The following is a 25384-nucleotide window of genomic DNA, read 5'->3' as shown; positions in this document are numbered from 1 at the left end:
CGTCCAACCGCTGGCAAACAATTAACTGTATACTATTATCGGATGAGCCAAGACTTAGGTTGCTAGTCCTATATACGTCATAGTGAGCCCCAAAACATAAATAAAATTAAAATAAAGGAAATGGGAAACGTCTGGAATGCCCCCTTGGCCAAATCGAAGGATGACGTCAGCTACTCATTCCGCAACCTAATATTGTGACGCCTAATTCCTAACTTGAATTTTACCTAAATATAATTTACTGAATTTCATATATAAGCAAAATAGCATAGATGACGTTTATACCACTATATAGTCCTTGTATGGTGCATTAATTGTAACTAAATACGTAGTCTTTATATATTTGAGTTCAGTGGCGTAGGAAGGCACTTTTGAGTGGGGGGGGGGGCCTGGGGGAGGGGTCTAAGGGGAGGGGGTGTCCCACTCCCCTTTGGAAATTTTTGCATTTCCAGGTGGCCTCAGATGCAATTTGGTGCAATATAGCACACTTCAACACCCACTCCATTTTGTAAACTTAATTTTGTATTTTCACCTGGCCTTAGATGCAATTTGGTGCTCCAAATGAGATTTTTTATCTCATTTGGAAATGAAAAAGGGGTTTTCGGACTTGCGAAGCGGGGGGGGGGCGGAATGATACTTCCGCCCCTCCACATTTTTCACTGGGGGGCTGTCGCCCCCCCCCCCCCCAGCCCCCCCGGTTCCTACGCCCTTGTTTGAGTTCATAAAAGTCCCTTACGGTTTTTCTAGATCCTTTCTCGGTGTTGTAGGGTGGCCTGTGTTCTAAATTATCATGGCCTAGTCGATTCACTTGCCGAAGTAAGTATAAAAATGCCTGATAGGCTATACTTGAGAATTAAACAAGCTTCTTTCCAACTGAAAGGAACATAAGCCTAGGCTAAAATAACTCCATCAGGATCATTCTTTTGCCATTGGTTTTCCAACTTTTAAAGTTCCCCAAAACTATCCATAGATTTTAATATTTCCTTCGAGAACCTGTTTCCCCTTTAAAAATTGCTTACATCCTTCCTCCCCTCCCACAAATTAAACTGGGATCGCCTGCGGATAAAAGCAGTTAGCAAGTTACACAATATCGGGTAAGATTTCATTGCGACATTGCGCTTACCTCTAAACTATTAATGTAGCAGTAACGACGTGTACGTATAGTGTAAACTGTAAAGTTTATCAAGAAATCGACAATTATTCATGGCAACGCTTTTTATGAAGCTGATGGATATCACCCAACAAATGAACCTTTTACGATGGAAGACTTTTGTTCCTTTAACTTAATTTTCGAAAATTAATATTTTACATCCCCGCCCCATCACAAATCTACAACACATGCAGTTTTACCTAATATACGTACATGCAGAGTAGTGTTCATGAACTATACATATGCTAACGGAAATTACATAGGCATATATTCGAAAATATATCTTTTAAAAAGTTACAGTGAAAGGGTTCTTATCCCCATATTTATAAACTTATAAATTCAACAGCCGATTTTTGGCCGACTAGTCAACTAAGTTCGCATTGTGAAAATGCATTATGATTTAATCATTTCACGTTATCATTATCAAAAGTTGTGTACACTGTTCAGTCCGTTTTGGTAACTTGCACACTCTAATCATTATGCCTCTGCGCTATGTTCATGACTAGAAGACTGCAAGTGCACTGACTGCGTAAACTACGCATGCGTGGCCTCGTTTCTTTGAGTAAAGATATGACGGGTTTCTCACTCTGCAGCGCAAGGCCACCCTGCTAAACCGCACCCTGAGCTGAAAAATTTGCGATCCAGTTCCGAGATCACTGCCCACTGACAAAGGGATTTTACTGCATTTTGCACGGATGTGACTACACGAATGTGATTATTTAGGAATAAACGAGGTTTGCAAGATTCGCTTAGGGTAAGTCTGTGGAGATCAAAGTGACCAGGAAATTGTAATTCCGTGGTAAACATGAAAAAGAATTGAGAAAATACGGAGGCCTAAGCCTAGCCTTTCACATGCATTGTATGTAACGGTCCTGTGTTTGTATTGTGCCTGCTGTAATGTCATTTGCACTTGAAGGGATCCGGGTACCTGTTCACGTCTTGGTTAATGTATGTTCGTAAGCCACCCATTTTTGGTCGAGGGCTGTTTTCTTTGAATCAGAGGTGAATACAATATTCCAGAGGTTAGGCATCGCATGGGATGTTCATTTATGGTCGATTTTCTCTCAAAGAAGAGGACATTTTATACAGAAACGGTAAACAGAGATATTCATGGACCACTGTTTCCTTATTTGTTTTCTCAGCCTAACGTTGCTAATGATAACATTAGGCCCCCTAAGCTTGTTCCCGTTTCAATGAGTTGCACAAATTCGTAAGTTTTCTTCGTACCTGGACCGTTAATCTGCTGATATCTTTTCTTTGCCATTTATGAAACGAAGTATTAATTATACATTTGTCTTTTGTTAATTTTGTGGAGTATTTTATCCCTCCTGTGGTGTTTGACTTTATAATAACAGTATTGGCCTAGCTTACTCATAATAACATGGGCTTGGCAGGGCAATTGGTGCAGCCCATTGGCAGGGACACTATTTTGGTGTAGGCAAGTCAGTTGTTGGGCTCAAGCAATGCTAATCACCCTTCCATATTTTAAGGAACCATTCTTACTTGCTTTCTTTATGCCTAAACTTGTTCAAGTGAGTACTTTGTGTCAGATTTCATTAAGTAGGCTAGGCCTAACCTAAAATAGGGAAGAGGCCTACTTGGTCCATGCAATTGCAGGTGTCACAGCCTACACATCTGCCTCAAATGAACCTGCTGTACGGCACCATTCTTATTTGCAGGTCTACATGCAAGTAGGCCTTTGTAATGTTAATAATGATGGCATAGGCTTGTCTTGAAGTGGTCCTAAATGCCTACATACAAAATCCTATTATATTTCTGTGGCATGTTTATAGATAACCCACATGAATGTATTTTGTTTATCATTCTTTTTCAGAGATTATAGCTACAGTTATTTCTGCATACTTGCCTCATGACAAGTGTTGTTAATATGTTATCTGCGTTTGTGGGTCTACTGTTTTTGCTTTGTTTTTCGTTTTGAAGTTTCTTTATTTACAGTAAGATGGTATGTTTCCTGTTCAACATTCACATTGCTATTTTTTGTATTTTGTGATTGCACATCATTTAGCATTTTTATTTTGTTTACTCCTTTTTGCTGTGTGTAAAATTAAATATACATCCTCATGATATATCCATTTCTGTCAGTGATTGTTTCTTGTGTCAATTATTTTATTACTTTTTAATTTATTCTTGGTGAAAATGTGGTGTAATCAGTGCATCGGCCATGATCAGCTCTTTAAATCAACCTTTGTTAACCAGAACTTGGTTGTCCCAGGTACTTAACAATGCAAATAAGGTTGTCTCCACATATACTTCTGTCCTTGATATTCCAAGAACATACAGACAAGGGATGTAGCTCCCCTAGATCCCTACATTCCCTAACCATCTGAAGTTATCCAGATGGTTTGCAGCTCTTGTAATCGGTTTTTTCTTCAAGAATGAAGCAGTTGGGATATGTTAAGGTTGTAGTTAAGTGCACAGATCTTGCAATCATTTGAGGCCTTGGTTCACATCTTTGCCTATTGTAAAGATTTGTTCTTTTCAATAGGTATCCTATACTTACTGATATCAAGATTACACAGGGTCTTCAAATTCCTGTAGGGATGAGGACTTAAATAGTTTTTCTCCTAATTTCTGTTGCTTCAAAGTCTTCCATGGTTTCATTAACATGTTGTACTATGAAGGCTGAACCTTTCCCCACATTGTCAGCATTTACTTTTGAGAGGCCTATGTATAAGCTGCAATTTAGTTTGTTCTACCAATCAAAATATTTGTAGCTTAAATGAAACACATGATGATAGTAGCTGGTTACAATTAAGCCACACAGTCAGAGCGAAATCCTTAATTAGAACACCACTTTGATCGATTGGAGAGTCAGCAGTACATGCAAAAAGTGAACCGTTCATGTGTACATTGGACTTCATTTTGATTGAACCTTGATTGGTCTTTTAATTAACTTCTCAATTTGTATTTAAAAAAGAATTGAAAATGCAATGAGTTCTGTGTGGAAAACTGTTTTAACATCATTCTGAAATCAATTAAAATCATAAGATATCGGTGAAGCCATATTAATGTTATTGGAAAGTACTATTTATAACAAAAACGAAATATTGTAGTTCCTCAAGAACAGTGCACACAATTGTTGCTAATCAAACCGATAGTTCTTGTGAATTGCATTGATTACTGTTCAATTTCCTTATGCTTACAAATTGTAATAACTACTGCTCGGTCACTACCCTTTTTTTATCTGACCCTTGAATGAGCAGTGATAGTCGTCGAGTAAGTGTAAACAAAAACAGCTGTTTTCTTCATTTGCCTACGTGGGGTAGGCTTGTCACTTAATACTTCAATGGAATTTGTCATTAGAAAGTTGAGTGATGAAACGAATTTTGTATATAATTGTTGTATGGTTTAGTTTTTAGTATACGTTTTGCTATCCGTCATTCTTAATTATCTTTTTTTAATGTTATCCCACAGTCAGCTAGAATCAAGTGTATTAAGCTTACTTTGAAGACAAGTTGTACTTTGACACACAAAAAGTAGGTTTTCAGTCTAAAGTGGTCAAGAGAAACACATTTATGTGTTGATATGTCAAATTACATAAGATTTGCAGCATAAATGTCATGTAACTGGAGTACGGTTGCATTTCTCAGAGGACAGTCAGATGATGTCTAGGCAATTGGTTTGAAAGTTCTTTTCTCCTCATTCCAGCAGGGTTGCACTTGTGACGTACAGAATTTGTTCACATGAGAACGAGGACCAGGCATCCAGTACTTTGCAACTTTTTTTGGCAGGAACAGACTCACAAGGTAGGCTTTAATATTCACTAACATTTTTGAATGTATTTTGTTAATCTGCTGGAAGTAAGGACTGGTAGGGTTGTTACTAGTGTTGCACTGATTTGCACCATAAGTAATTGGTATCGACTGATATCATTGATATGGGTCTATTATCCATATTGGTTAAATTTGCATCATTTTGAAATATTGATTTTGATTCTTCAAAACAAACATGTTTTTGTCAGAGTTGAGTTGAAGTATTGGACCTAGAAACCAATCCCAAGTCTTTCATAAACTAGTCATACCAAAGTACAAACATTTTGAACTGCATAACAAGCCACATGATCAGCCCTAACTGCAAGAAGGCATGTGACACTTTTCATCTTACATGCAAGTAATACTTCTGTTAAGCACTGAATATTGCTAACAATGTTAGTATAGCACAGCATACTAATATTGTATTATTGTATAGGCTACTTTGTTTGGCCTTCTCTGCATTCCTCTGGAAGCAGTCACATCGCAGCGCCTATTTCCCCCACTGTTGAAGGAATTGCTAGCGAATACATACAGAAACTATGACTGAGTATGCTGGACTACAATGGAGTACTCAAACCTGTAATTTAACCAATATGGTCAAATACCGCCTCCAGTACCAATGTGTACAAAACGAACATTTCCTGTTGTTGACATTTCAATCGGGAATTGATTATGTAATACACTTGTACATATAGGCATGTTAAATAGTGTGAGCGGTACCATCGTGCTTTGTGTATACTTCTTGGAGGCCAGTAATATTACATGTGTGCAGTATCTGAACAGGTTAGGATATTTTCTGTTGCATTGTAAATGCACTTTGCCTTAGTGATATGTGAACTGTAAATTATCTTGGAGTAATTGTTTTATTTGAAGTAAGCTGGATGTATAATATTTTTGAGTATTAACTGCATTTAAATTTGCATTCTCATTCATCACCGTAGGACATGAACAACTTGGCAGTTCTATGTTTCGTCAGTGAAAAGGTTTTGACCAAAATGATGACAAATATTTGTGTACAGTGGATTTGATTTTAGCATATCAGCTCTAAAAGGTTCTTGCTTCTCATGGAGTTTAATAGCGCGATCTCAGACTATCGTTGTTACAAATTTTTAAAAAGTGTTGTATCTTGTAGTAATTTGGTGCAAGTTCACAACGCATGGATTTGCCAAGTTGGTTAGGCGTCACTGTGACATACACTAACAACGGTTGGATAGTATTACGTTTGTTAACACAAAAAAGTAAAGAGAAAAATGTAAGTTATAGAGAGTCACTACTCAGATAGCAGCTCAAAGCCCACGCTAGTGTAGGCCTACTACTACTGGAGCTCTAATGTTAAAGAAGCCAAACTACCTTCGTAGCCATGCAGCGGTATTGTTGCTGATGTACTTTGGAATTGTTTGAGACAAAATAGGCATAGCTGTATAATATTGATTCTGCGACATGTTTTACTTTTTTAACCCCTCTGTGTGGTGGAAGAAGTTAAAATTTCATACTGCATAGAAATATAATTTTGTGCATGATGTAGCGTGCATGTAGCCATGTATCTGCCTCACCTTACCATAAAAGTTTTGTTGTGTACTACAAGTACTACTAAGGTAAAGGAACATACAGTGTATTGTACTTTTGAACCAGATTTTGCTCAACTAGTGGAGCTATCGTCATGGCAATGCCTCTTTCCAGCCGTCTGTCTAACACAAAATGTGAAGACAAATGTTAGTGTCAGAATAACAATAAACTTAAGGAGGCCAAACATCTAAGTTATTTCTTGAGGCATTATCTACATGCCATCGGCCGTAATTTGTAAAATAATCTAGCTTGGAGACAAGTATCATGTTATTCGCTGCCATTATTTTTGGCAGTGTTTTGAAATTTTCACTGGACACATATTGCGAGTGGAAAATAGACACAGTATTTTGTCTAAAGTCAAGAATAATTGAAACAATGTATGAAGTTGCTAATCAAGTAGTATCTCCAAGTTGCAATGAGGTACTGTACAGACTCACTGGGGCACACCTACAGTACATCAGCTAGTATATGCTTAGTACAACAGGAGCCCTAATGTTACAGAAGCCAAGCAACCTTCGTAGGTATTTTTGCTGATGTTCTTTGGAGTTGCTTGAGATAAAAAAGGAATAGCTGCATATTGATGATTCTGCGACATGTTTTACGTTGTTCATTACTTTCTTGCGGTAAAAAAAGTTTAAATTTCATAATGCACAGAAATGTAATCTTCAATTTGCATTATGTAAGCGCCATGCATATCAACCTTAAATATAGAAATATGTAAATTTATTATTTTTTAATCTTTCATTTATTGCCAAAAGCAACAATTAAAGCTTTTTGAGTTTTTGAATCAATATTACATACTATAATAAGTAAGAGGTTGGAACAAGAAGGGGTGGGCCGACTTGCCAATAGTGGATTGGAATAAGGGAAATACACACAACGTATGAATAAAATTGTATAGAGAACTGTAATAGGTAACTTACGAAGGGTTAATGAGCATGTCTTAAGTTAGTATTTAAGGGGCTCATATTAATTGATAATCGATCAAGAAGCTCATTATTTTTCTGCTGACATTTTCTGGCAAGCCATGATTTCTAGTTTTTCCTACTTTTTTCGTAACAATACTGCTTTTAGTCACTTGACAATATGTAGAGTGCAGTGCATTTCCTTAATTACAAAAAGACAATATTTCTCATGGTTAATGACAATTGTAGATGACTGCAGTAGTTTGATCTGACTTAAAGGCTATGCAGCTTTGCAAAAAAGTGTGCAACCTTTGAACAGCATATTGTTATGATTGGTTTTAAGGCTGCATGATTTTGGCCAAAGTTGAATTTGGTCTAATTGGAATTCATATATGTACACTAACTTTGTGTCTGTGACAAAATTTTCTTTCACCATTAGCACCTACATTTTGTATTAGGAAAGAAAGTAAGTTAACCTTGCGTTCCTTGTCTTTGCAGGTATGTTTTTTGCATCATGTTATTGAGAGAAACTTGTAAATAAAATAAAGAAAATGCCCTTGTTTGTCTTTTTTTCCTTCAAAAATATTCACAGTACACTCAAGACTTTAGCAAGTGCTTGGTTTATCAAGCCCAGTTGATACAGCAGCCTACCCATTATTCTAAGTAGCAGTACCTATGCTAAGCCAAAATGTTATATACTGTATAGGTGAAATACTGCAGTAGTAACAGTGAACTGGAGTAAGTTGTTGGGCTCTTTTCTCCAACACCAATCTACAAAAAAAAATGCGTTTTCCCTGAAATATCTTAGACATAACTGAGCATGATTACAAGCTCCCGTAATATGGAGATTTTACTACCGAACAGTATTGCTCAATTACCGCTACTAATAATCTTATTCATTTCACTCACTGACACATATTTCAAAATTAAGGACTTGTGGTAGTATTCTGATGAGTCTTACTGAATGGACTAAGAGCATCGAAACTCCAAGAGGCTACACCTTTGTTTACCTGGTGTTTGCATATAAATTAGTCTGCAAATGGGACTGTTGTTGCCATTTAATGTATATGTCTGCCACTATACAGTCTTCATCTTTCCCTTGATTCCTTGTTTAGTGTGATTCTCTTGTCTAGAACTGACTGACTTCAGTGTCTGTTTTTGCATCTAATTATCATTATTACTTCTGTATTGTTTCTGCAGGAGAAGGTCTGTCTGCTGTACTGTAGGAGGTAAAGGGTGCCTCCGCTGTAGCTTGCATATTTTGTTAAGTAGTAGGTAAGTAACAGTGTGTTGCAGGGATCTTTGATATGAGCAGGAAGTTACCTTGATGGTAGTAAACTGTTTAGGCTTTGGGAATAGTCAATTTTATTTATTATTGTCTTCGTGTTCACATAGTTTCCTTGGAAAGTAAAAAGGCAGGAAACGCAAAACAATGCATGCAATTCATTTGAGTCAGTTCTGAAATCGCAATGTGGTTATAGCTTATAATAGGTACAAGAAGAACACATGGTTTTTGAAAAAACTAAACAACAAAGCTATGTAAACACATAACAAACAAATGGAAACAAGGATTAAATCCATACTTGGTATGTAGATCTGTCTTGGTAAAGCCAACCATTGTGAAATTGGTTGAGGTTAAAAGCTTATTTGAGGTCAACATAAGTCAGTCTGTGAAAACCTTGCTTACAAACAGAATAACTTCCTACTTCTAGGTAGCTCCACAGTAGTGAAGGCAAGAACCCAATAGAAGTTGATGGGGAGGGAGGGGTGGGGGGTTGGGAAGGATTGAAGGCTACTTTAGAGGTCAAATCTGGAAACCTTGTGTAGATGATAATTGCAAAAGTAAATATTGTTTGGTATTTCCATCTTCCTCAAGTGGCCCATATCAGATTTTACACTCTGGGCTTCAATGGGTGAGCCAATAGGCTGTCTTAATTAAATGGTCTCAAACTTGGCCTTATTCTCTGTGATTTATACTAAATGACTGGTTTTGGCAGTAAGATGTGAAAATATTTAACATTGAATAAACAATGCCATGTAACTTGCATTCAACGATAACAATTATTGAAGAAGCGGTTGGTGACAGAGCTGATTTGCTAGCTCAACATTGGTAATTTAAGTAAATTGCCATTTGCTCATACGTAGAGCATATACTGTCTATAATTCACTGAGGAAGAGTCTTTCTGGGTACTGAAATGACTAAAGTCTAAGCTGGCTTCTTTGGTGGTGAACACCTGAATAAAATAATAGCCAAATTAAGATTGCTCAAGTTCATGTTCCATCTTTTGGCAGCACTACTGGCTCTCATACTGTAGCAGTTGTCTGGATGTTTGTTCTGTACCTGTGTAAAACACTTCTCGTGTAGGTGTCAAGCTTGCAACTCTGGAACTATGTTCACTTCCTTGTACAGTATCATTTGCCAGTCACCTCCTCAAGGGATCTCAACCAATTTATGTTAATATAAGCCGTAGTTCAGGAAGAAGTGTGTAATAATTGAATGTCCGTTCATTTTCTGTGTGCCAATGCCAGACATGTTGTGCATATGTTTGCACTGTAGTACTGTACTGTAGTACTGTACACAATACATAACTTTTGGTGAAGTTTGAGCAGGCAGTGTTTGTAGTAGCTAGCTTGTAAGGATTTGATTACTGTCTGATCAATGGACAGAATTTAATTCTTCAATGCTAAGTGACTTTGGGCATTTAATCATGGCAGTCCACTAAACTGAAGTTGGGATAAGTTAGGAAGCTTAAACAGTGGACATTTCCTAGTGTTAAAGCTACAAAATTCAGTCACCGTCAGCTTATATGCACTCACTTTTCAGGATTATTCAATTTACTTCGCTCCTTTCTTACTTGACCCCAATTAACAGAACTTTCCCGCCCTCCTAAGAAAAAATATTATAAAATTGTTGACAGGTTCCCTAGACCCATAACTGTTTCAATAGCCGTCCACTTCTTTATTTCGACATCTACCATGCAGAAGTTTACATACTACAATTTTGTATTATCTCAGGACGATTACAGGCTAAATTGGGTGGATAGCTGTAAGTGTGAACAGTTGGAATATTGAATACTTCTTAAAGGACAGTACTTGAACAGGGAAATTCCGGATTGGTGTCAAAGATTGCAAGAATTTAAGTGTTAGATGTATCCATGTTTCATAGACGATGCTATTATGTGGAGACACATTGAAACACTGCATAAGGATGTATACAAAGGTAACAGGCACAGTTATGTTTGGAAAATTACGTAATAAGTAGAGTGGATAAAATTTTCATGACAAGTTTAGCTGACAAATAGTGTATCCTTTACAGAGAAAGATAACATATTTGTAACATTATTTGCATACATTTACAAGGAAACTTGAAACTTCCTAGGCATGGACAGTGATTTTTCCTTCAGTGGCCATATCTGTTAATATCTGATAGCTTTGAAGAGTTTATTCCTTATTTCCTTTTGAAGTTAAACTTACCATGGAAGATCCAGGGATACTTGCCAGTTTTCATGTTAAGAGCTCATTTGAGTGATTTATGTACATAAACACATAAAGTAGAAATCTGAAATAGAAAACAAACCATCCCATGGTGGTTCAAATGGTACCATAAGACCATAAGAAATATAAACCATTCTCTCCATGTTGAATGTAGAATAAATGGAGTGCAATGGCAAAGTTGAAAGTTGTGGACCAACCCTTCAAAAGTATTATGCACAGTATGCACATGAGAATTAGAAAAATATAATTAGAACAACAAAAAAAATAGAAAATTGCTATGCATAGTTTCAGTTCACTGTTTGACATAACTTCCCCTTAATAGGTGCATATTGAGTGAGGATTTTTGATATTTTTTCCCCTGACAAATACATCACCTTGTTTGAAGCGTCAGTCTCAAAATATTAAAATGCTTAAGAAAGAAATAAGTGAATTGTCATCATGCCTATTAAAGCTGTGGGATGTCATATCAGCCAAATCAGTTCTGTAAGACTGCTAAATGCACACTAGGGACGGCTTGGAATTATTTGTCTATTCTTTCTCAGTTGGAAGTATAAGTGAATTATAGTGTGAAATTCTATCACAGAATTGTTATGTAGAGACTTTTGTTGGGTATCTGAATAACAGCCATCAACTGAAACATTCTGTTTTGTTCATATTTGTACTGCATTGTGTAATGCTTTCCCACCTACTTTCTTATGAATCTGTTCAGACAGTTTGCCATTGACATGAGATTCCACCCACACGTTAAGTGCACAGCACTGTGTAAATTAGATCTGCAAGTCCATGTCTAGCTTCATACCAAGCTTACTGCATGAAGGCAATGCACACAGTCTGTGTGCACATTAGGTATGCATGCAGTTCTGAACTTGTGGTGAAGATGAAAGCAAGGGCTGGTTGCTAAGCAACATCTTGATTTTTGGTTTAGTGAGAGAGCTGCATTAATATCATTATTTTGAGTACAGCAAAAATGTATAATATTGGTCTCCATAGCTAGAGTTGCTATAATATGAGGCTAACTAAAAGTAGTTCTTTAATGGCATGTTTGACTTACGAAAAGAGAAAAATAAAGTATGGTTGCATAATGCTGAATATTTTATGTTAAGAGGTTCTCTCATTATGGTTGTATGCCATGCAGCTTGTATGTCTGGTTGTGACTAGTACTAGACAATAAACATGTCAAGAATTAAATATTAATTTGAGCATATTAGTATCAAAGACCAAATACATGTAGCTGCATAATGCCTTTGTATTTCTTAAAAGGGATTTGAATCTTCAGCCATGCCTACTTGAGTTAATATTTAAAACAGTTTGTTTACCAATTGGTTGAACTTATCAGATTAAAAAAAAACAGCCAACTGCTGTTGCTATCTTTCATAGAAAAAACGTGTGATACATATATTGAGAGTGCTGCAGTCAAAGATGCTTTCTTAGGCCACAGTTCAATAGGATTACATCATTTGGAAGTGTGAGGTACTCTGTTGAATTATAATTATTAAAGTCCACTTCATATGATCATTGAATCAAGTTTCCCAAAGCATTAAAACAATCATCAGTATCTGCTAATCAATGTCCATTTGGTGAAAAAAAAAAGATTGTGTCTTTAGTTTGTAAGATTATTGTGAATACTCAATATGTATTACATTTGGATAAGTTGGCTATGAAACCACTGCTTTGATGTGGTTATAGGCTGTGTGGGGTTATCATGAAGTGCTACAACTGATCCTTCATGTTTATTGTTGTTGACCTTCTCTCTATCATGAATAGCTATATTGTAAAGCTAGCAGAAGGAAGAGAAGACAGTTGGTTATCCAGATCTTGATGAACCTATTAAAATGTTATGCATTATGGGTCACATAGTTTTGTATCAGTTGTCAGTGAATTATAGAATTACACCATAGGCTTCAAAATACAATAGCAATAGTGTGATTCTTCATTAGTTGTCAGTATAATTCAAGATATTTCCACACAGTAATGTGTTGTGCCATTCAGGAGAGTAGCACATCAATGGGCAATTTAGCCTCAAATTAGTGAATGAAGCTGCTGGTGCACTGTATTGAGTACTTCAAAGTGTAGGATGTTCCATTCAGCTCAATATGATGCCAATAAATTAAATGGTATTGTTATGTCTAGCACTGATGGTCTTTACTCACTCACATGCATGAACAACACATAACAAAATGGCAATGTTTTCTGTTTATTTTCAGGTATTTTTTAATTACACATTCAAAATGAATGAATCGGAAGCACTAAGGGCGGAGGCGGAGAAGATCAAAAATGATATTAGGGTAAGTGAGCTTATACAGTAGCATGTAAACTGTGATATGTATGTAACCATAATCACCCCACATGTAGTTATTAAGCCTTTATCATCTACCTTTGGTGTGTATTGTTGCTATAGTCCAATGTTTTAACAATCTGGAACCAAATAGCATATGGGAGGCAGATGACTTTCAAACACACTGTTCATTTATACATGAAAATAAAGAACAGCTGTCATTGAAAGCAACACAAACCTATGGCAAACTGTGTACTAAATGTCATGAGTGGATAGCATTTTCATCCTAGTATATGATGACTGTTGGAAAGATGTTAGTAATAGTCTTTTATTATTTCACTATGACTTGTGTTATTGAAATATTATATTGTGAAAGATCTACAGTCAGTTTTTAATTTAAGCTTACATATGAACAGCATACAAAGTATAATGACGGCTTTGTAAATGCTTCTGTCAAGCTTGAGAGGGATTGAAGGTTGTTGCAAGCATTGGAAACAGACCCTATGGTTATTACATGCTGTTTAGCTTCAGTGCTCCCCTTGCCAATTCCTCATAAAACTAAATTGCAGTGTCTTGCAAGTCATGCTGCACTCACTGTACAAGCTCTCCGTTCTGCTGACTTATACACAGATCAACGTTGTGTGTGTGTGCCTGTGTGTGTGAGTGCATACAGCAGGCTGGTTGAATCTACATAATTAGTTTTGCATCCATGCGCTGGAAAGCTGATGTATCCCAGGCTGCAGTAGCTACGCAACCACAACAATGGTCAAGTCAATCGCTCTTTCTTTGTCTTAAAATGTTTCTCATGATGGAGCAATGAATTCAGTACTACGTTTCTGTGGTGTTGAGTTTCTCCTGATTGATTTTAAATTGTTTGTTTTGTTGCCAACCAATGCTGTCATCATAATACACAAGTAATTTTAGTGGTGGGTGAAGTAGGTTTTGCAATAACTCTATTGTATAGTAAGAAAAAAAATTAGTGTTAATTTGGGACTGAAGAGGTCTTTCTGAAGCAGAAGGACTGCTTCTGTGTAGTGGACTGAATCTGAAGAAGAATTTGAGTTAATTGGAATTATCTTACATTTATTTATTTCTTTTCTTCTTTGAAATCAAATGGTTTTGAGATACATTTCATTCCACTTGCAATTCTGTAACTTTAATATTGATCTTTTCCTTAAATTGTTTTCTTTTTTATTCTTTCTTCAACCTGACAGGATGCAAGGAAAGCAGTACAAGATACAAGTTTAGCAAATGCCACAATTAATTTGGAACCAGTAGGTAGAATCCAAATGAGAACACGTCGAACACTCAGAGGCCATTTGGCTAAAATATATGCCATGCATTGGGGGTCAGATTCCAGGTAAATATACCTGATAGTATGTTCGACAAAATAAATTTGATATGAGTATAATTACAATACAGGGTCTTGTCTCTTTAGGTTTAACAGTGATCTCTACCTAACAACTTTTCCTGTATACTTGATGTACTGAACTATGATAAGTCAATTTAGAGAGATTGGATGGTTGGAAAACACCAAATAATACCACTGTTAGATATAAAATTGTCATTTCACAGGGCATCTCCTTGGAAACTGTAGTCTTTATGTGAAGTGTCTGAGTTTATCCCTCTCTACATCTGCAGGATTTTTTACATTTTAAAACAATTCTTTGTACATTTTATACTATCCCAGAAATGTCTCTCTCCAAGCTGACTTTTATCTTTGCCACCCCTCAAGAAAAGAAGCTTAAACCAGGGAGTTGTTTCCATAACAACTCCCTGCTTAAACCCATTGTGAACCAACATGCTATGCTAGCTGCAATGAGTTTCTCTGTTGTGTAGAAATCTAGTAATAAACCATCCAATGTGATCTCCCTAGAAACTGTGAGGTGGAAGTGTTGTACCACAGACAAAGTAGTCAGCAAGTCCATGAGTCATAGCGAGTCAGTAGTGATTAGATATGCATAATGATATAGCAGCAGCAGCAGTGGTGTGTCTTCTCTTGTTATAGTGTATATCTGTGTTCTTACATGTTGTCCATTCGTAGTGTAATTGTTGGTACATGTACTTATTGGTACATGTATGTATGTAAATACAACTATCCACTGAGTTTGTATAGCATTCAGAGCTTTGTTGTTAAGCTTTTGGAGATTTTATACAATTTATAGAGTAGAACAGTGAAAAGTGTGGCAGGTTAGGCTAGAAAGCTGTTATACATCTGCTATTGTTCTGCAAGCTCAGTTCATATGGCTATGCTCTACCTGACAGATCACATGACTGTGCTAGGTATTATGTTTCATTTTATTTCTATTACTTCCTTATAGAAACCTTGTGAGTGCATCACAGGATGGCAAATTGATAGTGTGGGACTCTTATACAACTAACAAGGTATGCATCAGTGTTGTTTAAGCTGCAATTTGGTGTACAGTGTTGATACCATCATTTCACATAATCTTGCTTTATCATCCAAAGGTTAATTGATTTCCATCAGGCCGAGGCAGCCCTTTATAGAGCAGTAAAACTTGCAGTATTGTAAAGATAAGACAGGACAAAGCCAACAGTGAAACTGGAATCTATTTTGGTAGACAAAAATAGTATCGATGAATGCTCATTAATGCTTTGTAAGGGCTCCTCTGGAAAGCAGTGCTTCTGCACTGAGCAGGACTACCCTCATTATAGATAACAATAATAAAAAATTAAAAAAATGCTCAACAGGGAAGCTGTTTCGTCTCAGTGTAATATTAGTATCACATTGAAACTAAGTATATATAACAATTAAGACAATTATTAACTTATGCTTTGGGTAAGCACTGTTTTCATGAAAACATCCTTACAAATAGTATCTATTGAATAGAACTGAATTGTTCCGGATGAAATCTTCCCATCATAAGAAGGGATGACCATTAGCATGCAATGTTTCAACAAGTAAAGTTCTGCTTATAAAAGAAAGTGTATTACTGAATATCCTGTTCATGTCTTGCTGTGTTTCAGTATCAGATTATGGCCAACAAGACAGGGTATGACTTCCTTGTATCTTTGTGATGACTGTAATGGAATGGGAAGGTCATTGGTTGGCCTCAGTGATGACCATAATATTTATAACACTAATGTTTTAGTCACTTAAATTCATAAAGAAGTGTTTATTTTGAAGGTTTTGTATTGTTTGTTTTGGTCTTTAGGTGCATGCAATCCCTCTACGCTCAAGCTGGGTGATGACCTGTGCCTATGCTCCATCCGGAAGTTTTGTGGCCTGTGGAGGTCTAGATAACATATGTTCAATCTACAGTCTTAAGACCAGAGAAGGAAATGTTCGAGTTAGTAGAGAACTCCCTGGACATACTGGTTAGTATAGTAACGACACTACATGCTCCCCGAAACCCCGATCCTGCCAATGTTAGCAATGTAGCACTGAATGAAGATCAAGATCATATTCTTAACCATTGACTAAATTATCAGAACTGTGTATAAGCTAAAGGTTTATCTTCTTGGCCCCACAAGATTGTAGTTATTGCCTTGCCAACATGTAAACTCCTAATGACTACACTATGACATATTGCTGTCATGTCATGCCAGGGCAAATTTAAGGATTCTTCCTGGTTGTCCCTTGAGGCAGCCTGGTCTTCCTTTTTGAAAAAAATTGGAACAAACAGAAAAGAATGACCTCTATTTACTCTGTACTGGAGATGTGTAGGTTTGGTGAATATATGACCAGCTTGCAGCCAGTGAATCGCCCTTTCTTGTGGATCATAGGCCTATTACTTGTTGTTTTGTTGTTTTCAGTATGGAGGGTGATACCAGATTATCATCTTACCTATTTGGGGGTAATTTTTGCCTGCTGATGTTGTTATTTCATGCCAACATGGAAACTGGTAGTGTCCACACCAGCACACATTGCTGTCTGTGTGTTATAGACATGGACACTCCCAATGTCCACACCAGCACACATTGCTGTCTATGTGTGTTATAGACATGGACACTCCCAATGTCCATACCAGCACACATTGCTGTCTGTGTGTTATAGACATGGATACTCCCAATGTCCATACCAGCACACATTGCTGTCTATGTGTGTTATAGACATGGACACTCCCAATGTCCACACCAGCACACATTGCTGTCTATGTGTGTTATAGACATGGATACTCCCAATGTCCATACTAGCACACATTGCTGTCTATGTGTGTTATAGACATGGACACGCCCAATGTCCACACCAGCACACATTGCTGTCTATGTGTGTTATAGACATGTACACTCCCAATGTCCATACCAGCACACATTGCTGTCTGTGTGTTATAGACATGGACACTCCCAATGTCCACACCAGCACACATTGCTGTCTATGTGTGTTATAGACATGGACACTCCCAATGTCCACACCAGCACACATTGCTGTCTATGTGTGTTATAGACATGGACACTCCCAATGTCCACACCAGCACACATGGCTGTCTATGTGTTATTGACATGGACACTCCCAATGTCCACACCAGCACACATTGCTGTCTATGTGTGTTATAGACATGGACACTCCCAATGTCCATACCAGCACACATTGCTGTCTGTGTGTTATAGACATGGACACTCCCAATGTCCACACCAGCACACATTGCTGTCTATGTGTGTTATAGACATGGACACTCCCAATGTCCACACCAGCACACATTGCTGTCTATGTGTGTTATAGACATGGACACTCCCAATGTCCATACCAGCACACATTGCTGTCTATGTGTTATTGACATGGACACTCCCAATGTCCACACCAGCACACATTGCTGTCTATGTGTGTTATAGACATGGACACTCCCAATGTCCACACCAGCACACGTTGCTGTCTGTGTGTGTTATAGACATGGACACTCCCAATGTCCATACCAGCACACATTGCTGTCTCTGTAATGTTATAGACATGGACACTCCCAATGTCCACACCAGCACACATTGCTGGCTATGTGTGTTATAGACATGGACACTCCCAATGTCCACACCAGCACACATTGCTGTCTATGTGTGTTATAGACATGGACACTCCCAATGTCCACACCAGCACACATTGCTGTCTATGTGTGTTATAGACATGGACACTCCCAATGTCCATACCAGCACACATTGCTGTCTTTGTAATGTTATAGACATGGACACTCCCAATGTCCACACCAGCACACATTGCTGGCTATGTGTGTCATAGACATGGACACTCCCTATGTCCACACCAGCACATAGCTGTCAATGTTGTGGTCTGTCATGCCACCAGCACCAGCACACATTGTGTGCTTTGTTTTATTATATGCGGCCTAAGTCAGCTCATCTTGTCTCTCTTTGATTCCAACAGGTTACCTTTCATGCTGCCGGTTCATTGATGACAACCAAATAGTAACTAGTTCAGGTGATATGTCATGGTAAGTGTCTTATCTCATCTACACAGTGTGATGCTGGAGCATTATTACATGAAGTTTTCCATCTTTCATTGCCTAGCCTTCAACTAGGAAAAACATAATAATGTACTGGATTATTGTCTACTAACATGAGGGGAGGAATGTAGTAATCAGTTAAGATACATGTAGTCTGGAACTGATATGCTCTGAGAGGACAGTGGAATTCTAAAAATGGGGCTACAAGTTGATATGCATTCTTGATGGTGCTTTTGGATGGAAGCAAAAGCTTATTGAGCAGGAGTCATAAGGGTATGGTGAACAAGTTTACTTGGTTTAGTACAGAGGGAAAGGATGCCGGAGAGGAGGAGACATCTGATAAAGGGGGAGAGGAGAAGACACCTGACAGAGGGGGAGGGGGAGACACCTGACAGAGGGGGATAGGAGGAGACATCTGACAGAGGTGAAGGGGGGGGCGAGGAGGAGACATCTGGTGCTGTGACCTAAGACATTGTTTCCATTGTTTACTTAACACAGCTTCATTGGTCGATTTTTATTCTTGTCTTGTTTAGTGGCCTTTGGGATATTGAAACTGGACAACAGACCACGGCATTCACAGGGCACACTGGAGATGTAATGAGCTTGTCCCTTTCACCAGATAATCGCACATTTGTATCTGGTGCCTGTGATGCATCTGCAAAGTTATGGGACATTAGAGACGGAATGTGCAAGCAAACATTTACCGGACACGAGTCAGACATTAATGCTGTTACTGTAAGTCTTCAGTCTTGTAATTCCCTAAGTTCTTGTAAGGTTAGCAAAATATGTCAAGTAAACATGAGCTTTTCTCATGCTGTGAATTACAGAATGTAAACAGTTTACACACAGTGTAGAATGATTTAATAATTACAATATGTAAAACCCCAATCCCAAGTAAGAATGTTTGTTTTGTGATTAGTGTTGTGTATTAAATGAGGGAAGGACTACAGCAGTCTGAACCAGCAGGTAGAAGTGTTGTAGTTGCACACTTATCTTGGGAGATACAGTGATGACCTTTAAGGAGGAGGAAGAGTAATGAGTAATGAATTTTATCAAGTCCTTTTGTCTTCAGAAGACCTTTGATTCCTTGCCAAAGGCAAAAGGTATCTGTGTGCTGGTGATACTGTGTGTGTGTTTTGTGACACCTGCTTGTAAACTTGGTAACTGACATGTTCATTTTGGTTGAAGCTTACACTTGACACATTGATTACCAAAACTGTAGTGAGATTGGTGGAGGAAAAAGGTCAGAAGTCTGAAACCTATGTGACCAATAAATCTAGTATGAAATATTAAGGCAACTTCATACATTGTATGGAGATCTACCTTGTTAAGTAGAAGCACCCTATTATTATTTTAGGTCAATAACAGAATTCCCTAGGATGATCTGTAGGTCCACATGAGTGCAGGTATCTTGCTGGTTACAAATCTCTGAGGCAATATTTTAAAAGTTCTGATATAAATTGTTACAAGGAATCAGTAAGTCTCTACTGCCAACTCCAGAGGTGATGAGGTATATGCATAAGTCAAGATTCTAGCAATATGCTCCTATCCATAATCATTAGTTAGGTTGCTGTCCTATGGCATTCTAGAATCTTGTTGATCTCAGCCTATCATGGTGACCTTTTCCCTTGAGTTAAATCCTGTATTATAGTCACAGATTCTAAATCATTCACTTTTTCTCTTCACAGTTTTTCCCTAATGGCTTAGCATTTGCCACTGGCTCAGATGATGCAACCTGCCGACTTTTTGACATCAGGGCTGATCAAGAATTAATTATGTACTCACATGATAACATTATCTGTGGTATCACATCCGTAGCTTTCTCAAGGAGTGGCCGTTTGCTACTTGCAGGATATGATGATTTTAACTGCAATGTCTGGGATTCTCTCAAAGGTGATCGTGCAGGTAAGACTCACCGCCCATAGACACCCTTGTCTATCATTAGTTCCATTAACTCTTCAGCAACAAGGATAAAGTTTATTCCTCTAATGGATTTTGAAGGTCAGAATTAGGCCACTTGTAGAGAGTTGTCTTTGTAAGCTACAGATAGGTAATGTTACTTTTGCAAAAGAAGAAGTTACATTTAAAATAAGTATTGTTTAATATGTTTTGGAAATATGAAGCATTTTAGATAACATGTAACTATGAATAATATCTTTGGTAAAACCTAGAGGTTCAGGTAAATATCTTTTAATGCATAGAGTGTTTGAGTGATTGGGTTTGTGACATGTAAGTCCCATTGCCGCCTGAATTAATATGGTAATGATTCCTTTGTTTCAGTTTATCTTTCACTAGATTCCCTTGTTTTGTGAGGACTGCCCATCTAGAAATCTGGCATTGTGTACTCTTTATACTCTCTTCGGTTGTTCTCTCCATATATGTGATTGATATGTCATTGTTTGGTGCACTACTAACAGTGCTTGTTGTTTTCTTTCATTTACAGGTGTTTTAGCTGGACATGACAACCGTGTAAGTTGTTTGGGTGTAACAGAGGACGGTATGGCCGTATCAACAGGTAGTTGGGACAGCTTCCTGAAGATCTGGAATTGATAATGCCTCCAGCACCACCTTTGTTGTTTCAGCCGCCATAGGTTTTTTCCTTATACAATAGCTAATGTTCAAATGGGAGGGGGGGACAGGACTTGATGACTACCAGAGAAAAGCAATGATGCAGCAACAGTAGCAGCTATGGGATAAGGGGGTATTGACCCCCTCCCCCTAATATGTGGCCTCGACGGTAGACATGCCATATTCTGCCAAGGCCCTTATAAACCTTCACAGAAGCGAAGGACAATCAGAAGCTGTTTACTGAGTGCTCACAAATGGAATTCATGTTGTATTATGTCAAACTGAATAGCAGCTATATCTGACTATTTGGACAAGCAATATGACATGGACATGAGTGAATTCGTAGGGAGTAACTTTACTACAAAGGGGAGAGGGATATCTCTCAACTTGTGTTTTCTCTGTGTGATGATAATGATGACGATGATGACGACAATGATGACCAACTGTACCTTCTCATGTCTGCAGCAATCAAACATTTGCAGCTTGCATATTATCTCTCCCTAAGTTACAAAAGGCCAAACATTTTCTTCTTTTTTTTTCCTTCATAGACATTTTCTTATTTTTTTTTTCAATTGTTCAATATTCGTACAGAATGCTAGTCATATAATGGGGTTATCAAATGGCTTTGTTCTTTCATTAATGTGGGAGTCAAGCCTGTCTGAAACTCAGTATAGTTGTGAAGTAAGTGGATGTGCAGATGCCTCCACACAGGAAAGTGAAGGTTTGTGTGTTGCATGAGGTGAGGGGGGTGGGGGGATCAGGGAGGGAAATAATTTGAAGGGGATTGAATGTTTGCAAATTGAGCAAGCCATAAATGTGTTCAATACGCTCGTATTTGGTAGGTGTCTGATGATGAAAGGTTTGGCATGAAATTGTTCTGTTTGAGACTTGTGTTTAGCATGATAACATTTATATTTCGTTTCAAACATAATAGTGCAATGTTAATATCCATAGTTGGAAACTTACTCCAGTATTTAAATATCAAAGCCAAAAAAATTTGAAAAAAATTGAAAAAAAAATTGAAAAAATTGGTAATAATTAAAAAAAATAGTGGCATACAAAAGTTTTACAATACAGAAGGAATGATCCCTATTTGAGGGAATAGTTCTGCTGGTAACTGTTGAATAAAGTTATTTAAAGTAAGTTTTTATTTTCTTCAAGGTGAGGAAGAGAGGGGGGATGACTGAGTGGAATGTGTGTTGGTGGGTTTCTTGGTAAATTGGTTTTGCATTTTCAGCATTAAGAGCTATTTGGCTTTCACCTTGTAGTAATGGTGCTGCAAAAGATTGGCATCAGCAGCATAAGCTATGTAGTAAAAAGGATGACTTTCTGCTGACAGGAAGGGATAGTAGCATTATTAGTGAGTGAGCTGTATCCCATAACCCAGCAGTGACCCACCATAGTGCAGCAGGTCTTCTGGTGGGTGCAGTCAAACTGATCTGTGCCCCACAAAGAACTGGTTAAAACCTCTGCAGCTGGCAGCAATAAACCACCATATTGCCGTAGGTGTTCTGGTGGGTGCATTAACACTGATCTGTACCCCACAAACCAAGAACTGGTGAAAACCTGTAGCTGGCAGCAGTGACCCACCATAGTGCAGTAGGTCTTCTGGTGGGTGCAGTCAAACTGATCTGTGCCCCACATACCAAGAACTCTAGTTAAAACCTCTGTAGCTGGCAGCAATGACCCACCTTAGTGCCATAGCAGCAGTGTGCAGTGGACTCAAAATTTTGTATTTCTTTTAGGATCATGTTGGCAAAGCTTTGATCTTTGTTTTGCTACAGCAGCAGTAGTAGTAGTAGTGTCTCATTCGGTAATTATATATAGTAGCTCTTCAGACAATGGATTGCTTATGTGGTTGAACAAAGGATTTTGAAACTGCCACAGCACCGGAGTCCATCAGATGGTCGTTATTAAAACTTTACAAGCTCAGGATCATTGATACGTGAAATGACAAGAATATGATCATGTAGGACCCTTCCCCACCTAAAGAGAAAGCCCTTTTTATGTACTGTTTGTTTAACACCACCTACCAGTTCTGATTTGATTAGTGATTTTTTTGTGTGTCATTTAACTGTAACCTTTGAAGCCAGGAGAGGGAACTAAGACCCAAAAAATATATACAAACACACACACAACTTTTTTAAGGGTTGTAGTCGGGTGCAAGATATGAGGATGCTACATCGTCAGTTTGTAAATGTTACAAACCTTAATCTTTGGTCAACCCACCACAAAGCATCGTCTTATGGTCTTATCTTCACCATGTCTCGGTACAATTTTCTAGAAATGCTTGCAAGGCACCCTGGGCTCTACTGGCTCACAGCTCTGTCAAATGAACTGGATATTTATGGATATTTTTTTTCTTCATCTGAAATAGATACTGGAGTGAAAAGGGTTTCATGATGAGGTAAGATCTGCCCTTGATCAGCAAACCTATCACTCCTATGCCTGCTGCTAGTTGCAGTTCATGAGAAGTGAAAGAAGAAAAAAAACTGCAATAAAGTAGCAGCAGCTGATAGTATTAATCAATCCCATCAAGACTTGTGCAGTAGTCCCTACTGGTTCCAACGTGTAGAATGTAGTAGTGATTAAACCTTAATCTCTAGTAATCCTTTTAGAGAACCTGGATTTATTGCTGGGGACTCTTGTGAAGCATTTATATGGTGTATTGTATATGAGTACCACTACCATAGCCCTCTGAGAACCAATAGCCCTGGGCAGTATCACCAAGCTGTTTCTCTCATATAAAACCAGCATCATCAGTTGAAGATAGTAGTCCCTGGTGCAAGCAGCCAGTGTATATGCATTTCTTATTAGGTGTGTACTACTACTTGTCATATGTTTTTGCTTTGTTCAAGTTTGAGTGCTTCACTGTAAAGTGCTCCTTTGCAACAAAAAAAAGGAAAAAAAAAAAGGAAAAAATTAAGAATTTCAGGGGAAATTCAAAAAAACTAAAAATGAAAAGAAAAAAGAAATAAAAGTAACGACTTTCAACCTTGAAAATATAAGACCCAATATGTTTTTTCCTATGTTTATACTTGATTCACTTTAATGGTTTTTAAGGTTGGTCATTAAAAAATGAACTAAAAGCTATTCACTGGTTAAATGTGATAAAACTTTTCTTGAAAACATTTTTGGCTGTTTGAAAGGAAGGAAAAAGTTGTATGGCTCATCATTAACCTGTTACATGGGTTTAAATATGTGTAATTCATAGCAGTTCAGTACATGTACATTATTTGGAAGTTGTCATATTTTTCTCAAATTTGATATTTAGTCTGGAATTATGTTACTTTTTGCAATGAAAAGCTTATTAAGTTTTGTGTTGATATTATCTTTTTGGAAGAAAAGTGTCAAGGGATGACAACTTTGTTATTTTGTTTTAAAATTTCCACTTATTTAGTCGAAGGGGGCAAAGTAGGCCCTTGAACAGCTTGCCTGTTTCTTGAAAGGGTCTATCCAATGCACTCAATTGCCATCATTCTATATTTCAAAGTGTATAAAAATGATGATAATAATTAATCGTGTACAAGACAAAAATTTTGAATGCTTAAATAGATGTAGTTGTTTTTGTAGTACTGTAGAGGACCCAGTGAACAGGAGTGTGTGTGTTGTAATAGTCTCTCACAATTTGTCAACTCATTTTTTTCTGTACTGGACCATGTGGGTTGATCGTAATTAAAGAACTTTGGTCTTAAAATTTGATAGTGTTTGTATTTTTTTTAGTCTGGTCTTGTAGTTATATTGTCATTAATAAACACTGTTAAATACCCACCCTGTTGAAGTGTTGTTTAGAAGCCACCTATGAGTAATATTCAGTAGTAAGTGACATCCATGGAATATTTCAGAAGAGCTATCCTCAAACATTGAATTTGCCAACTGAAAGAAAAGGTTCTAATTAACAGAGGTCCCACTGCTCCGATCATCGTTGGGAATCCCAATTATCTTATCTAGTGAATTTCAAATTTTCACATGTTGCATTGATTTTATCAAGAAATTGGGAAGCCTTTCTTTAATACAAACTGAGCCTGGGTAAAGAAAATATCACAATTATTGAAGGTTACCAGATGTTCTGATTTCCATGGGCAGTCTTGATTCCATTAAATTTCCCTGGAATATCCATAAATAATTAGGAACATCCTGAATAATTTCAGTACCTGTTTGGCCTATTTGTAGCGACAATTTTGCAAGTTATGATTATTTCCAACTACAAAAATATGTATAGGTAACCAAGAACATTCAATAAT

At 37.5% G+C, this 25384-nt stretch overlaps 1 protein-coding gene across 5 annotated transcripts; it reads left to right on the top strand.

The window, feature by feature from the left end:
* Nucleotides 1-1735: 1735 nt before the first annotated feature.
* LOC139976313 (guanine nucleotide-binding protein G(I)/G(S)/G(T) subunit beta-1) lies at nt 1736-24837 on the top strand. 5 transcript variants are annotated; one of them, XR_011796083.1, is made up of 11 exons: nt 1736-1901; nt 4817-4914; nt 13091-13171; nt 14376-14521; nt 15483-15546; nt 16338-16500; nt 18494-18560; nt 19106-19307; nt 20261-20477; nt 21016-22551; nt 22744-24837. XR_011796083.1 is itself a non-coding variant. In XM_071984992.1 (11 exons), exons 4-11 carry the CDS (start codon nt 13115-13117, stop codon nt 21120-21122), a joined length of 1023 nt encoding a protein of 340 aa, XP_071841093.1. In that variant the 5' UTR covers nt 1737-1901; nt 4820-4914; nt 8592-8666; nt 13091-13114; the 3' UTR covers nt 21123-24837. The 5 variants fall into 5 exon arrangements, 4 of the variants coding, with proteins under 4 accessions (XP_071841092.1, XP_071841091.1, XP_071841093.1 ...); XM_071984992.1 differs by adding an exon at nt 8592-8666 and having other exon boundaries at nt 1737-1901; nt 4820-4914; nt 21016-24837; XM_071984993.1 differs by adding an exon at nt 8592-8666 and having other exon boundaries at nt 1737-1901; nt 21016-24837.
* The last annotated feature ends 547 nt before the right edge of the window (nt 24838-25384 follow it).

The sequence above is a fragment of the Apostichopus japonicus genome, chromosome 11, assembly GCF_037975245.1.
Source record: "Apostichopus japonicus isolate 1M-3 chromosome 11, ASM3797524v1, whole genome shotgun sequence".
Taxonomy (NCBI): domain Eukaryota; kingdom Metazoa; phylum Echinodermata; class Holothuroidea; order Aspidochirotida; family Stichopodidae; genus Apostichopus; species Apostichopus japonicus.
Note: the sequence above shows the minus strand (reverse complement) of the source record. Positions and strands in the feature narration are given on the sequence as shown.